At 45.9% G+C, this 15,483-nt stretch overlaps 1 protein-coding gene across 1 annotated transcript in view; it reads right to left on the reverse strand.

The window, feature by feature from the left end:
- Positions 1-10,369, reverse strand: part of SORD (sorbitol dehydrogenase) — a 47,347-nt gene extending 36,978 nt beyond the window's left edge. The window contains exon 1 of the mRNA XM_006170736.3: positions 10,203-10,369. Coding sequence (XP_006170798.1) covers positions 10,203-10,268 — 66 coding nt within the window. The 5' untranslated portion in view covers positions 10,269-10,369. The remainder of the gene's footprint in view (positions 1-10,202) is intronic.
- Between the last annotated feature and the right edge of the window lie 5,114 nt (positions 10,370-15,483).

Consider the following 15,483-nt stretch of genomic DNA (forward strand, 5'->3'; position numbering starts at 1 on the left):
ACAATTGGCCATGTGGGATCCTGCACCTTATCCTCCATGTCCCCTGCTGGCCCTGTTTATAAGTTTTTAAATCTGTTGGGCTATCACATTCAAAATGAAAATATATTTTCCCCAGTAATTTTTTTTTTCAGGTTTTTGCCATAGGGTTTGTGTGCTTGCTGGAGAGACAGAGAGAGGGAAAGTGAGAAATCACCCCCAAGGAGGGATGGCCAAACCACAATCCCTTCTCCACTCTCCTCCTGGGATTTTGGGCATACACTCACGTGCACCCAGCATGATTTTCAAGCTGTTAGGTTTGGGACTGTAACCACAGTCAGCCATGTGGGAGTCCAGTGTCTTAACCACCACACCTCTTGCTGGTCCCTTCTCAGTAATTTAAAAAAAAAGTTTTTTTAGAGAGCATGTGCACTTGCCAGAGAGAGACAGAGGGGGACAGCGAGAAAGCACCTCCATGAGGGATGGCCGCATCGCGATCCCTTCTTCTCCACCTCTCCCTTTTTTCAGAATTTCAGGCATGCACACACACGTGCCCATCATGTTTCCCAAGTTGCTGGGACTGGTACTCAAACTGCACAGTCAGCCAGGTGGGTTCTAGCAGCCTCAACCACTGTGCCACTGAGTGGCCCTTCCACCATAATTAATGTTCTTCATGTAAGTTTGTTTTGAAGAAAACTGCCAGTTCTAACAGCCACACTAAAGACTTCTAAAGTAGATGCCAATGCTGTATGCAGGTGTACAAATTTCTCATCTTTCTTAACTTCTCTGCCATGCAATTTTAGAAATTTCCCCCACACCCATAATTCTCGATTCGCCCCCTCAAAATGGGGCTATGTTTACATAGTATTAAAACCCTATTTGTAACTCTTTATTGCTCCTGCTGCTTTGAGAGAAAAATGGTAGCTTTGTGCCTCTTGGCCTTTACAGACAAAGACAGCCTTTCCAGAGCAGTGGGCAGGGATGGCAGAGTTTGCTGGATTTCATTTCCTGTTTTGAATTTGAAGTGGTTTATCTGGTTTGGGTTTTGTTTGTTTTTGAAACATAATTAAGATATTTGCTACCACCTAATTTCTCTGTCTCTGAAGGTGTTTTAAGTAACCATTTTAGGCCGCAGGCCCTTGAGTCTAGTTCAGTTATAGAAGGGTTAAACAACCTGCATCTCTTCTCCCTGGCTTTACTCCAGCTGCTCATTAATGACTACCAGTGCCCTTTGATCTGATCATATAGACGCTGCTGGCTCTGTTAGCTGGGGGCAAAACTAACCAGGGAAAAAGACATGACTCCTGGGGCCATTTGAGCTGCCAGGATCCACAACACCTCAGTATACCCTCTCCTTCTCGAACCCAAACATCTTAACAGAAAGTGTATATGGCAAAGAGGGGGCATTTTGAATGAGCTGTATTAAGAGATATAAGGCAATTATCTTATTTTTAAAATATTATTATGCAATTCTTTTGACCTAAGATATATTTCTTAAAGAGCAAAAAAAAAGAAGAAAAAAGATTACTGTTTAAACTGGAGGCTGCCGTGCTATTTTCTCTGCCTTGTATAATTAAACATTAACCCATCATTCTTTTTTTTGTTTTGTTTTGTTTTTTTAGTGATTTTTTTTCTATAGGGCAGGTGTGCTCACAGGAAAGACAGAGAAAGACAGAGAGACAGAAAGACGGAAATCACGCACCCCTCCCACCAGAGGGGGTGGCCACATTGCAATCCCTTCTCTATTCTCCTGAGATTCTAGGCACAAATGCCTGGTGCGAGTTTTAAGCAGCCAGGTTGGGGGCTCAAAACAAAATTGGCTACATGAGAGTCTAACACCTTAACCACTATGCCACCTACTGGCCTCGAACCTACCATTCTTAAATGATTATTTCTCCTTTAACTTGTTTCCTTCTATAGCTTAGGGGAAAAAGAAAAAAAAAAAACCACAAGTGTATTTGGTCTCCTCCATGGTTTTCAGTAGCTTGGAAGGGGAGACTTGTTCCCATTCTTCTCTCTATCCAAATAGTGCTCAAAACCTGGAAGAGCTGGCTTTCAGGAATAAGGAGAGAGTGTATTCAAAAGAGCAATGAACTGCTACTGATTTGTGATGTAATACGTATAGAAATTGGCAGCAACATTAAGAAATGTTTCTAGCATGTTGACATTTCTGCAACATCACAGTACAAACAAACCAGCCTATGGCCGATCGGACCTGGGATTACAGCATGGCCATACCCTCTGGGGAGTGATTACTCAGTTTTCACCTGTCTCTCTCTGCTCCCCCCCAAAAAATACAACTTCTTCCTAATTCAAAATACATGAACGTGATCATACATGAACTTATGAGATGGTTCCTTATATTAACCAAAAATATGAAATATCTCAAATTTGTTGGCTGCTTTATTCGTTAGTAATATTGACAAAATGTTCCTTGTGTCCAGGTCGTGTCACTGAATATTTACAAGGATTTTGTTTTGTTTTTGATCCTCTTAGAATTGGGGACCAACATGCACGTGCACTTGGCCTGATTTTCAAGGTGCTGGGTCCAGGACTCAAACCACACAATTGGCCATGTGGGATCCTGCACCTTATCCTCCATGTCCCCTGCTGGCCCTGTTTATAAGTTTTTAAATCTGTTGGGCTATCACATTCAAAATGAAAATATATTTTCCCCAGTAATTTTTTTTTTCAGGTTTTTGCCATAGGGTTTGTGTGCTTGCTGGAGAGACAGAGAGAGGGAAAGTGAGAAATCACCCCCAAGGAGGGATGGCCAAACCACAATCCCTTCTCCACTCTCCTCCTGGGATTTTGGGCATACACTCACGTGCACCCAGCATGATTTTCAAGCTGTTAGGTTTGGGACTGTAACCACAGTCAGCCATGTGGGAGTCCAGTGTCTTAACCACCACACCTCTTGCTGGTCCCTTCTCAGTAATTTAAAAAAAAAGTTTTTTTAGAGAGCATGTGCACTTGCCAGAGAGAGACAGAGGGGGACAGCGAGAAAGCACCTCCATGAGGGATGGCCGCATCGCGATCCCTTCTTCTCCACCTCTCCCTTTTTTCAGAATTTCAGGCATGCACACACACGTGCCCATCATGTTTCCCAAGTTGCTGGGACTGGTACTCAAACTGCACAGTCAGCCAGGTGGGTTCTAGCAGCCTCAACCACTGTGCCACTGAGTGGCCCTTCCACCATAATTAATGTTCTTCATGTAAGTTTGTTTTGAAGAAAACTGCCAGTTCTAACAGCCACACTAAAGACTTCTAAAGTAGATGCCAATGCTGTATGCAGGTGTACAAATTTCTCATCTTTCTTAACTTCTCTGCCATGCAATTTTAGAAATTTCCCCCACACCCATAATTCTCGATTCGCCCCCTCAAAATGGGGCTATGTTTACATAGTATTAAAACCCTATTTGTAACTCTTTATTGCTCCTGCTGCTTTGAGAGAAAAATGGTAGCTTTGTGCCTCTTGGCCTTTACAGACAAAGACAGCCTTTCCAGAGCAGTGGGCAGGGATGGCAGAGTTTGCTGGATTTCATTTCCTGTTTTGAATTTGAAGTGGTTTATCTGGTTTGGGTTTTGTTTGTTTTTGAAACATAATTAAGATATTTGCTACCACCTAATTTCTCTGTCTCTGAAGGTGTTTTAAGTAACCATTTTAGGCCGCAGGCCCTTGAGTCTAGTTCAGTTATAGAAGGGTTAAACAACCTGCATCTCTTCTCCCTGGCTTTACTCCAGCTGCTCATTAATGACTACCAGTGCCCTTTGATCTGATCATATAGACGCTGCTGGCTCTGTTAGCTGGGGGCAAAACTAACCAGGGAAAAAGACATGACTCCTGGGGCCATTTGAGCTGCCAGGATCCACAACACCTCAGTATACCCTCTCCTTCTCGAACCCAAACATCTTAACAGAAAGTGTATATGGCAAAGAGGGGGCATTTTGAATGAGCTGTATTTAGAAATATAAGGCAATTATCTTATTTTTAAAATATTATTATGCAATTCTTTTGACCTAAGATATATTTCTTAAAGAGCAAAAAAAAAGAAGAAAAAAGATTACTGTTTAAACTGGAGGCTGCCGTGCTATTTTCTCTGCCTTGTATAATTAAACATTAACCCATCATTCTTTTTTTTGTTTTGTTTTGTTTTTTTAGTGATTTTTTTTCTATAGGGCAGGTGTGCTCACAGGAAAGACAGAGAAAGACAGAGAGACAGAAAGACGGAAATCACGCACCCCTCCCACCAGAGGGGGTGGCCACATTGCAATCCCTTCTCTATTCTCCTGAGATTCTAGGCACAAATGCCTGGTGCGAGTTTTAAGCAGCCAGGTTGGGGGCTCAAAACAAAATTGGCTACATGAGAGTCTAACACCTTAACCACTATGCCACCTACTGGCCTCGAACCTACCATTCTTAAATGATTATTTCTCCTTTAACTTGTTTCCTTCTATAGCTTAGGGGAAAAAGAAAAAAAAAAAACCACAAGTGTATTTGGTCTCCTCCATGGTTTTCAGTAGCTTGGAAGGGGAGACTTGTTCCCATTCTTCTCTCTATCCAAATAGTGCTCAAAACCTGGAAGAGCTGGCTTTCAGGAATAAGGAGAGAGTGTATTCAAAAGAGCAATGAACTGCTACTGATTTGTGATGTAATACGTATAGAAATTGGCAGCAACATTAAGAAATGTTTCTAGCATGTTGACATTTCTGCAACATCACAGTACAAACAAACCAGCCTATGGCCGATCGGACATGACAACGAAGTGGTCTTTCATCTTGCATAGTTTGCAAAGCACTGTATTAATGTACCTGGCACATGCCTAGAATGCAGCAGGCACTTAACCTATTAATTCCCTGTCTTCCCTTCCCAATTAAGCGAACCATACAGAATTAAAACAAAACAAAACAAAACAAAAAAAGAACAAGCCAGAGCCAGCAGGTAGCATAGTGGTTAAGGAGTTGAACTTCCGCATGGCCAACCCCAGTTTGAGTATTGGACTGGATGGCTTCAAAATCGTGCAGGGTACATGTGCATATAAGCCTAAAATCCCAGGAGAAGAATGGAGGAGAAGGTATTGTGGCACGCACATCCCCTAGGGGAATGGCCCTCTCTCTGCCTCTCTCCTGCAAGCACAGGCACCCTATGGCAAAAAACTAAAAAAGATGGGACCAGCGGTTAGCGTAATGGCTATGTCACTGGACTCCCACGTAGTCGACCGCAGTTTGTGTCTTGGACCCGGTGGCTTAAAACTTACGCTGGGCGCGCGTGCGTGCATGCCCAAGATCCTGAGAGGAGAATGGAGGAAAAGGGATTGCGGCATGGCCATACCCCCTGGGGGGTGATTTCTCGCTTTCTGTCTCTCTGTCTCTAACTGTCTGGCGAGCGCACACGCCCTATAGCGAAAACCTCTCCAAAAAAAAAAAAGAGAGAAAAGAAAAGCCCCCACCACCAAGCACGGCCTCTATAAAGATAAATTCATTCAACTGTTTTATAGCCCAAATTTATGAACCAGTAATTCTATTTCCCAACTAGAAGCAACTTCTGGGTTTCTCATGACTGACCAAAGAGGCATAAAGTAATTAAACTGGTAAATACAATTGAAAGTGAGATTATCAGCAAAGCCCACATTATAATTACTTGGTTAAGGATTAGGGTGAGCCAGTGGCACGTGGCTAAGGTAGCTGGATCCTACATGGCTGACAATGAGTTCAAGTCCCAAACACAGTGACTTGAAAAACATGCTGAGCACCTGTGTGTGCGGGCCCAAAATCACAAGACGAGAATGGAGGGGAAGGGATTGTGCACAGCCATCCCCCTGGGAGGTGTTTTCTCACTTTCCTTTTCTCAGCTGCTTCCCAGTCTCTACCCAGCACAAGTGCCTTATAGCAAATTTAAAAAAAAAAAAAAGCTTTAGATTCAAAGGTCTTAGTCTTTATCATCTCCTTTTATGCTGAGATGGTTTTAAGTGTCCACTCTCCCGAGCTCTAGGCTGCTGCTTAACCATTAACAGTGTGTTGGATGCAGTGCTGGGCCTTCTACCCACAATCCCATCCAACCCTCCCATAACCCAAAGATGATCCCTATTATCCCCATTTCACAGATGGGGAGACTGAAGCGGGAAATCATTTGTCCTACAACTAGCAGCAGTAGAGCCGGGACTAAACCTGATGATGGCCTCTCCAGCCTGGCTCGTGACCTTCTCACTGTTTCCTTGGAGGACCCTGAGCTGACACTGTTTGTTGATGGCTGCTTGCTTCTTTCTGCTCAACTTGGTCACCTCTCCCTCATGTTCCCTTGAAGACCAAAACTTTCTCGATTTGAAAAACAGGAGAAGGCCAACCTGTGATGTAGTGGTCAGGGTAGCTGAATCTTACATGGCTGACTGTGGGGTTCAAGTCCTGGACCTGGCGCTTCAGAAACATGTCAATCACGTGTGTGTGTGTTTGCCCAAAATCCAGAAAGGAGGGAGAAATGGAGGAGAAGGGATTGTGGTGTGAATATTCACCACAGGGAGTGTTTTCTTGCTTTCTTTCTATCTCTCTGCCTTACTCATGAACACCCGTGCTCTCTGGCAAATTAAAAAAAAAAAAAACAAAAACAAAACGAATGGGAGAAAGGGCCATCCCTATAGCGTTGGTTAGCACTACACAGAGGAAGCTGGATCTCATGTGGATGTCTAGGGTTTGAGTCCAGGATTCAGATGGGATGGGGAATTAAGAGAAAAAGGATTGCGGCGGGACCAGGCCCCACTAGGGCAGAGTTTCTTTTTCTTCTTTTGTTCTTTCTTTTTTTCCTTCCTTCCTTCCTTTTTGCCCTCTCCTCCCCACCCTACCCCCAATCAACCCAATGTGGTGCATGTGCACATGCCCTCTGTCATTAAAGAAAATAACAAAATGCATTAGGGGAAAAAAGGCTTTGTTTTCTCCGTTAGGAAAGAAAACCACTAGTCTCTCAGTGTACGCGTGTGTGTGTGTGCACGCGAGTGTGTGGTTTACCACACAATTTACAAGTGCTCCCTCCCTCACTGTTATCAAGGACATCACTACCTACTTTGTAGAGGAAGAGTTTAGTTTTTGTTCCCTGAAGTCACCACAACAAGAAAGAGAAGGCAATCATTCCTTCTCCCTAGCAGAAGGAAGGCGGGGTACTGGGTCTCCTTCCTGCCAGTTGAGTGGCCCATATTGCATTTTCCCACAGAACCATTGTCCTGGGCAATGGCCACTTCCTGGCCTTACCTGAAGCAGGAGGCAGCCCTGGGAAGGGTTGAGCCCTTGCTGCCAGCTTCAGAACTCTTCAGAATCCTGCTTTAGATTTGAGGAACGGGTGGGTGTGCTCCCAAGCAACTCCTTCCACCTGAGTTCCTGAGGCAAGAATCTTATTTTATCAGCAGACCCTGTCCATGGTCCACCAAATGGTCACAGCCTTTTGGGTCTGGGCAGTTCCCTGCCTGGCCAGGACTGAAGGGTCTTGAATCTGCGGTATGGCGGTTTTATCAAAAGGGAGAAACATTGCATTGATCTCAATCCCCCTTGATAGCTTTTGTCATTCATATCCAACCTAGCCTTTTTTTTTTTTTTTCCTTTTCCAAGTACAACTACTGACAACTTATTAGGCCCATGAGTTTCATTGTGGTCCTTCCACAGAGAGATGAGATCGTTTCCCCGCAGAGATCCCCCAGGACTGTTCCTGCCTGTTGCTATGTCTGGCTCACTATTGGACCCAGTACCGAACCACTGAGTCCATTGCATTAAGGAAGGAGGTGGAAGAGCATAGATGTCTTACCGGGCAGGCACCCTATGGAGATGCTTGGGGAGACCATGTCTGGGGGCGAGTGGCCTAGGCCCAGGTGTTCTGTGCGGAGTTGCAGGTGCCCATGAGGCAGCAAGGTCTCCCTCGCCAGTCTCCTGTGTTGACAGCTCATCCTGCCCTTCCCCTTCAGTGTCGAGGCTCTCTCCAGGGTAATGCGTTTTCTTTTTACTCTATGTGTTCCGCTTAGCCTAGACCGGCTCAGTCATCCAGTTTCTCTGCCACCACTTCGGACAGGGCAAATCTTTGCCTTAAGGACAGTGTTAACAAACTGAATGAAATCTGCTATTTGTACTCCTCATCGTTGTGACAACTGAACCCCTCCCCCATTTGCAAATGCCCCCTCCTGGGAGAGGGTGCAGTAGAGCTCAGTAGAGAAGCAAATACCTCTGAATCTCCATCGCCAGCCCAGATAACATCCCTGCACGCCAGAACCCTGCATCCAATGGAATTGCTCAAAAGCAACTATGTCCTCAAATTTTCACACCCCACCTCTTTTAATCTACTCTTCTTTCTAATTAGTAATGACCCCACCCTCTCCTAGCGTTAAACGGAAACTGAGAGTCTTCCTGAATCTGCCCTGAACCCTTTTACCCAGTTAATACACCGGTCCCACGCCACCGATGATATTCTCTAGCCCACCATATTTTCTAGAACCTCTAGTACACAGCCATAATCCAGTCAGAGTGGGTTCTAATGTGGAGCTGGTGAGCTCAATCTTAAGGTGGGCTCCCCTATCTCCAAGGCATTGTCTGCAGAGCCATGACAGAGGTAGTCTGTCTGGGCAGTGGGAGAGCATGGTAGTTTAGGAGTTAAAGCACACTCCAACCTGGGGTTGTAATTTTGTTTCTGCCACTTATTAGGTGCATGACTTTAAGCAGGCCTTGAGCAGATAGAGTCAAGGCCCTTCCAGGAGGTCTTCACTCTCTGCGGCCTCCATCAAAGCCCTCACACTGTTATTATCTACTTCACTTGTCTGTCTCCTGTGGGAAACTTGGGAGCTGGGGTTGTGCCCTCCTCTCTCTGGGCTCCCAATCACCAGCCCAGGGCTTGGCCCATGGCAGGAACCTCTATTCTATTGTAGTCAATGTGCATGGAACGAAGGATGGAGTTGAAATCTGTCAGCTGTGTAGAGCTGTACCACTTTCCCTCCCTCATAATACCTCCTGGCATGTGTAGCCATCAACAGTAACAGTGTCAAATTCAAGACCTTGTGTGGAAGTGCCAAAGTAAGGAAAGAGCAGTAGAATGGGAGTCTGAACTACTGAGTTCTGGTCTTGGCTATTACCTAACCAAGCCTGTCACCTTAGGTATGGGACCTTCTTCGACTGAGGAAATAGACAACTGACAAGGGTTCTTACTCTGGGGTCCACAGACAGCTAGAGGGCCTATAAAGGGGCTTAGAGGGAGTCCTTGAATAATCTGAAACTTGTCAAACTCACTCTGTTTGCATTCACTGGGGAGAGAGACCAGAGATTCTTAAACAGCCAGGAACTGTTAACTTGGACAATCTCCAGAGTCCCCCAGTTTACATCCTGGTGCAAGTCTTTTGAAGGGGAAGGAGGTGCCACGTGCTGCAGAGACAGCTGGCATCTGCCCTGCATACCCACCGCCATCCCAGGCCCATGGACTTTGAGATGAAATTTGTCAAGGGAACCCTGGCATGACCACAGGACTGACTCAGTGGCCCCCCTGAACCTTGGCCCTATGAGCCAGGGAGCAGAAAGCAGGGTCTGAGGCAAAGGAGACAAACACAGAATGCTCTTAAGGGACAAGGGAGTTGATTCAAAAGGAAAAGGGCTGGAAACTGAGCCAGACATGGGCTAAAGGTGATAAGGAGGTAGGGGGCATTAGAGACACACCGACTATCAAGATCCTGGCACCAGCCAAGGAACACCAGGAGGGTGGAGATGGAAGCCCACAGTGGAAAGAAAGGAGAAGCAGCTGGCACTTTCTGGGCATAAGTGCTACATCCTCTCATCATAATTCTGCATGGGGCATTTCCTCAGTCTCAAGCAAGGGAAATTAAATATAAGTTCTACGGCTTTCTAGTGTCCTCTGGCCCCCCTGTACTCTGGACTGTCTGTGCAGGAGAGGTGTTCAGGGCCTAATTGAGCTGACTCCTTAGTATCTCCTCTGAACCATGCAAGAGCAAGAGCCTGGACTATGACTCTGCAGCTGGCCAAGCAGGAAGGCTTCAATCAGTTTGCAACAGTCCTGGAGCCAGCCACGAGCCAGCCACGGGGCTCCCGGAGGCACAGAGTATCCCTGCGCTTGGCAACAACTGCTAACCACCCCCCACCCTCCCACCCCCATGGTAACCAGTTCGGATCTGAGAGCAGGAACAGTGGTTGAGCTCAGAGGGGAGTTAGGCAGAGTGGGTGGGTTAGGCTCCCCACCCTCCTTCCAGCTTTACCAGGCGCATGTCCCCGGGTCCGTGCACCACCAGGGAGAGGTTCTCGTGCTTGGCCGCCGCCGCCATTCTGCTCTCTAGCTCCTGGGAAGAGGATACAATTCGCAGTTTGTGCAGTAGCTCTGAGCGCGGCCTGGCCCAGGGTCCAGAGAAACGAACCGGAGGCGGGGCCTGGACTAGGCGGCGCGCGCCGGGCCGGGGGCGGGGCTTCCTCGTCCCTGACAGCAGGGGCAGGACTAGCGTGGAGGGGCGGGGCTGCCCTGCCATTGGGGAAGGGTTGGGAGAGGCTGAGCGGGTCAGACCCCTCGCTCGCAGCCCGCGGTTTCTGTCTGCCTCACGTGCAAGTGCACGGAGCTGCCTGACAGTAGTCTGCGGAGGCAGAGCCACCAGGCCAGCGTTCTCCAATGTTAGCAGCGGAAGAATGGGGATGGGAAATGTGGGGAGCTGTTGACAATGCAGAATCTGAGGACCCGCACAGAGATTCTGACAAGGTTAGGTCTGAGGTGAGGACCAAGGATCTGTATTGTTACCAAAAAAGAATGAGGCTGCAGGTGGGGCACAGTGTGCCCTGACAGACAGGCGCTTCACTGACGCAGGGTCTGTGTTGGCCCGGTGTCCCCAGCATCCAGCAGAGGGAATAATGAATAAACGAGTTCAGGCATCAGCCTGTGGGCCGGACGTATCAGCTAAAGAAGCTGTGAGATGACATTTCTGAGCCCTTTCTCTTACCCAGCTCTGCTGCTTCTATTACAAACAGGATTTCTGGCCAAACTCTTCCTTCAAGCTTCTTTCCCCTTTGAGGAACATAGTGAAGCATTGCTCTCTCTGGGGAGGAGGGAGGGAGACACCAAGTCTGTAAGAGCCCCTTCCTCCTTGGAAGGCAGTGCTCAGGGTTTCACTCCTTACAGCTTCTGCCTTCCCCAGTCACACTAAGGATCCTCTTACTTCCTCCAGGAAGTCTCGCCAGCCCCCCTATTGAAGATGTCTCCCTGTAGAACTTACTGCATGCCCCACATGTGGGCCACAGCCTATACTTTCCCTGGGAATCAGCCCTTCCCCAGATGCACTGGAAGTGGTGAAGGCCTCACTTCTTAACCAGAACCTGGTAGTGTTTTACATAGTTGTAGGAGCTCAGAAAAATATGTGATGATAAAAATGAATGAAGGGGCCAGCAGGTGGCCTGGTGGTTAAGGCACTGGTCTCTGACATTGCCGACTGGTGTCGGAATCCCATACCGGATGGCTTGCTTTCTCACTTTCCCTTTCTCTCTGGTCAAATTTAAAAAATGATAATAATTAAATTAAACAAATAACTATTTTTTTAAAAAAAGAATGAAGCTCTGACACCTCAATAATGACACAAAGGGAATACATGTGTGCGTGTGTGTGCACGTATGTGTATGTGTGCATGTGTGTGTGCAGGTGCAGGATAGAAGAGTTTACAAAGTATTACAAGGCAATAGGATAGACTTTTTGTTTTTTTTTGGAGAGATTTTTTTTTGCTATAGGGCCCATGCGCTTGTCAGAAAGACAGAGAGAGACAGAGAGACAGAAGCTGAGAAATCACCCCCCGGGGGGATGGCCACACCGCAATCACTTCTCCTCCTTTCTCCTCTCAGGATCTTGGGCATGGAGGAGAATGGAGGAGAACACGCACATGTTCCCGGCGTGAGTTTAAGCCACTGGGTCTGGGACTCGAACCACGGTTGACTACATGGGAGTCCAGCGACATAACCATTATGCTAACTGCTGGTCCCAGGATAGACTTTTTTTTTTAATATAGGGAACTACTTACAGAGTCAGTCAGGTTCTCCACTTTGAGACATCTCCCACGGCCCTTGGTTCTGCTTGGCTGATCCCTCCAGCAGCTCCTACACTGGCCTTGCTTAGAGAGACCAAGTGTCTGCCTTCACTCATGCACGAGATTTAAAATCCAGTTTCCCCTCCTTGTCATGTGGGGTTTCCTCACAGTCTCCCAAGCATGTCTTTTCAATAGGTGAAATGGAAGGAGAAGGCCCAGTACTGGCTTAAGAACTGAGGTTCACTTGAAGTAGACACTGCTTGACTTTTAAATTATGAAAACAGAACAAAAGCAAAGATCACTAAATAATGACACAGCCTCCACAGGAAATGGCATTTGTTTTCTTCTGAGCTGTAATGCTTTGAAATAGTCTTGAAGGTCATTTCTTAAGGATGGCGACAAAGATTTTTCAAGGATGGGAGAAAATTTTAGGAATATATGATATGGGGGCCAGCACATGGTGTGGTGGTTGAGGTGCTGACTCTCACATGGCCCGACCATGGTCCTAGTCCTGGACCCAGTGTCTTGAAACTCACGCTGGGTGCATGTGCATGCTTGCAGAAGGGACTAGCATGGCTATCCCACTAAGGGGTGATTTCTCACTTTCCTTCTCTCTCTCTTTTTTTTTTTTTTTTTGGAGAGGTTTCACTATAGGGTGCGTTCGCTCACCAGACAGAGAGACAGAGAGACAGAAAGCGAGAAATCACCCCCCAGGAGGGATGGTCACGCCGCAATCCCTTCTCCTCCATTCTCCTCTTGGGATCTTGGGCATGCATGCACATGTGCCTGACGTGAGTTTTAAGCCACCAGGTCCGGGATGCGAACGGCAGTCGACTACGTGGGAGTCCAGCAACATAACCATTACGCTAACTGCTGGTTCCCTATTAGATTGTTTTTTAAAAACAGGATTAGAGAAATTACATGACGCTAGTTATTTACACATTTTTAGATTATTTATATTTTAAAACAATTGGCTTTATATATATTCAATTTATATTTTAAAACAATTAGATTTATATATATATATTTTTTTTTTCTGCATTTTGCTGCTCTCCACAGTCCAGGACTTGAACCATGGTCAACTATGTGGGAGTGCAGTAACATAACCATTACACCATCTGCTGATCCCATGACTAGAGTTTTTTATAGAAAGGTAAACAGGTAAGTTGGTAAAGATTCTTAGGAAAATTGTTTTCAATGAAAAAGCAAGTTATTATTATAGCATTTAAATAATGTGTGACATTTCTGTAACAGAGCAGCATTCACAGTTGTGAGGAACAGACTTTTCCAGGCATTGCACTGAATTAGTGGTAAAATGCTGATTTTTGCCTTTGTTGATGGCTGGCTCAGGACTTCTTAACTTTCCCAAAGAGCACAGCACTTTGAGACACTCTCTCCACAGACCACAACTTGAACAAGTTGTTGATAAATGTCTTCTGTGAAATGTATTTGGAATTTGAATATTAAACCATTTACTCTGCAGGCACTTATCTAGAAGGGAGACTTTACCCCATCACAGATACCGGTTACTGTAAATCTGATTACATAGTGTACTAATACGAAAAATCAGTGTGCCATGAGTCCATGGGATTGCAACGGTCAGAACAGCTGTAAAGTCCTGATTTCTGACTTTCTTTGTTGGGTGTTATCTACTGTTCAGTACTCAAAACTAGTTATTTACAAGAGGAAAAAAAGCAACAAAACCCCACAAGTTTCCCTGTAAAGTTTGGAAAGGTTACCAATGAAAATTAAACTAGTAATATCCATATGCAATGGCTAAGACTAATAGAGGCCACCCTGACTAATAGCATTACCTCCCATTACCACATCTGAAGAGAGCACTGGGAAGGGTTAGGAAAAGAGAGTCAGAAAGTGGGAATTTCAGTCTAGAACTATCCAAGGTGGAGAGGCAGCCAACGATGCTGGTGGTGCAGGAAGAATGCAAGACCAGTTCAAGCTTACTGCCATCTACCAACTGAGGAAGGTAACTTGGACTTGGACAAATGGTGGAGATGGAGATCGAGTGATGTGGATAGACTCAAGATTTATTTTGGAGGTAGGTGCCGTGGGACTCAAGAAGGAATTGACTTACGAGAGTTGAGGAAAAGGTAGCAGAAAAGGCAGCTCCCAGATTTTGACATGATTAACTGGATGGATGAAGGTGCCAATATCTGACATGGACAAAACCAGAGAAGGAAGGACAGACTTGGGGGGAAATCAAGTAGGTAAATTTGGATAGGCCGAGTTCAAGATACCTGTGAGACATACAGGTGGAAAGACCAAGTGATGAAAGAATATGGGAAAGTTGGCACCAGCAGATGGTCTAATGGTTACGTTGCTGAACTCCCATAACTGAACGGCAGTTCAAGTCCCGGACCCGGTAGCTTAAAACTCATGCTGGGAACATGTGTATGCATGCTCAAGATCCCACGAGGATACTGGAGGAGAAGAGATTGTGACATGGCCATCCCCCCTGGGGGCTGATTTCTTGCTTTCTTTCTCTCTGTTACTCTTCGTCTCTCTGGCGAGTGTATGCATCCTATAGGAAAAATTTCTCTAAAACAAACAAACAAACAAAAAGTAATATAGTTGACTTAAGCATCCGCAACAGTGACTTCAACCTCAACTCCTGGTTCAATATTAAATGGAAATCATCTGTTCAACATTCTCAGAAGGACTATGCAAATCAATGAGTCACTTCCGGAGTCTCATCTGGAAACAATCCCATGTCTTAGAATCTTCACCACAAGGAATTTTTCTAGTAGTGATTCTCAAGGTCTTGGTAGGCAACTGAACTGGTCCTTTCACTTTGAGATTGTATTCCTTTGCACCTCTGATCAATTTGGCACACACTTTCTCCAGGGACTTTACATTGAGGCTGGTGACAGTAATTCTAATTTAGTGAATGGCCACCTCTGGCTCCATGGGTGTTTCTCTTGAATCTTTTAGGCCCTGGCGAAACAGATGGGTGTGGGGTTTTGATCACTGGCTAGGCTGGGATACATAGGGTGGAGCTGCTAATGGCTCCTTTTCTGGGGGGCCCTGCAGGATTGGAGCCGAGGGTTTCTTTTGGTCAGAGTTTGCCACTAGGTGCATGACACAGGCAGCCAAAATAGTGCTTTGGTTTTTCCCTCTTACACAGATTCACACCCAGGATGGATGACTTAGGCTATCTGTAGCCAGGGGTCAGCACAGGGAAACTGTTTGGGGTGGCAAAGGGTGCCAGTAACAATGTTGTACATAGCGCTCACTGTAGGTTCCCTGTGGCAGCCATCCAACCTTGAAAGAGAGTCATTCAATCTCACAGAGGGCTCTCAACTTCTCCGGTTTCATTTTAGCTCCATAGCCACCAAAGAAGCCCTTTTTAAAATTAGTCAGCATACAGTCCATGACAGTGGGCTTGGATGACTTGGATTGAGGTTTTCTCATCATGTCCCAAATATTTCTTTTCTCTTTTTTTTTTTTTTTTTTTTTTTTTTTTTTT

This window comes from Tupaia chinensis, unplaced genomic scaffold, assembly GCF_000334495.1.
Source record: "Tupaia chinensis unplaced genomic scaffold, TupChi_1.0 Scaffold148874_1, whole genome shotgun sequence".
Taxonomy (NCBI): domain Eukaryota; kingdom Metazoa; phylum Chordata; class Mammalia; order Scandentia; family Tupaiidae; genus Tupaia; species Tupaia belangeri.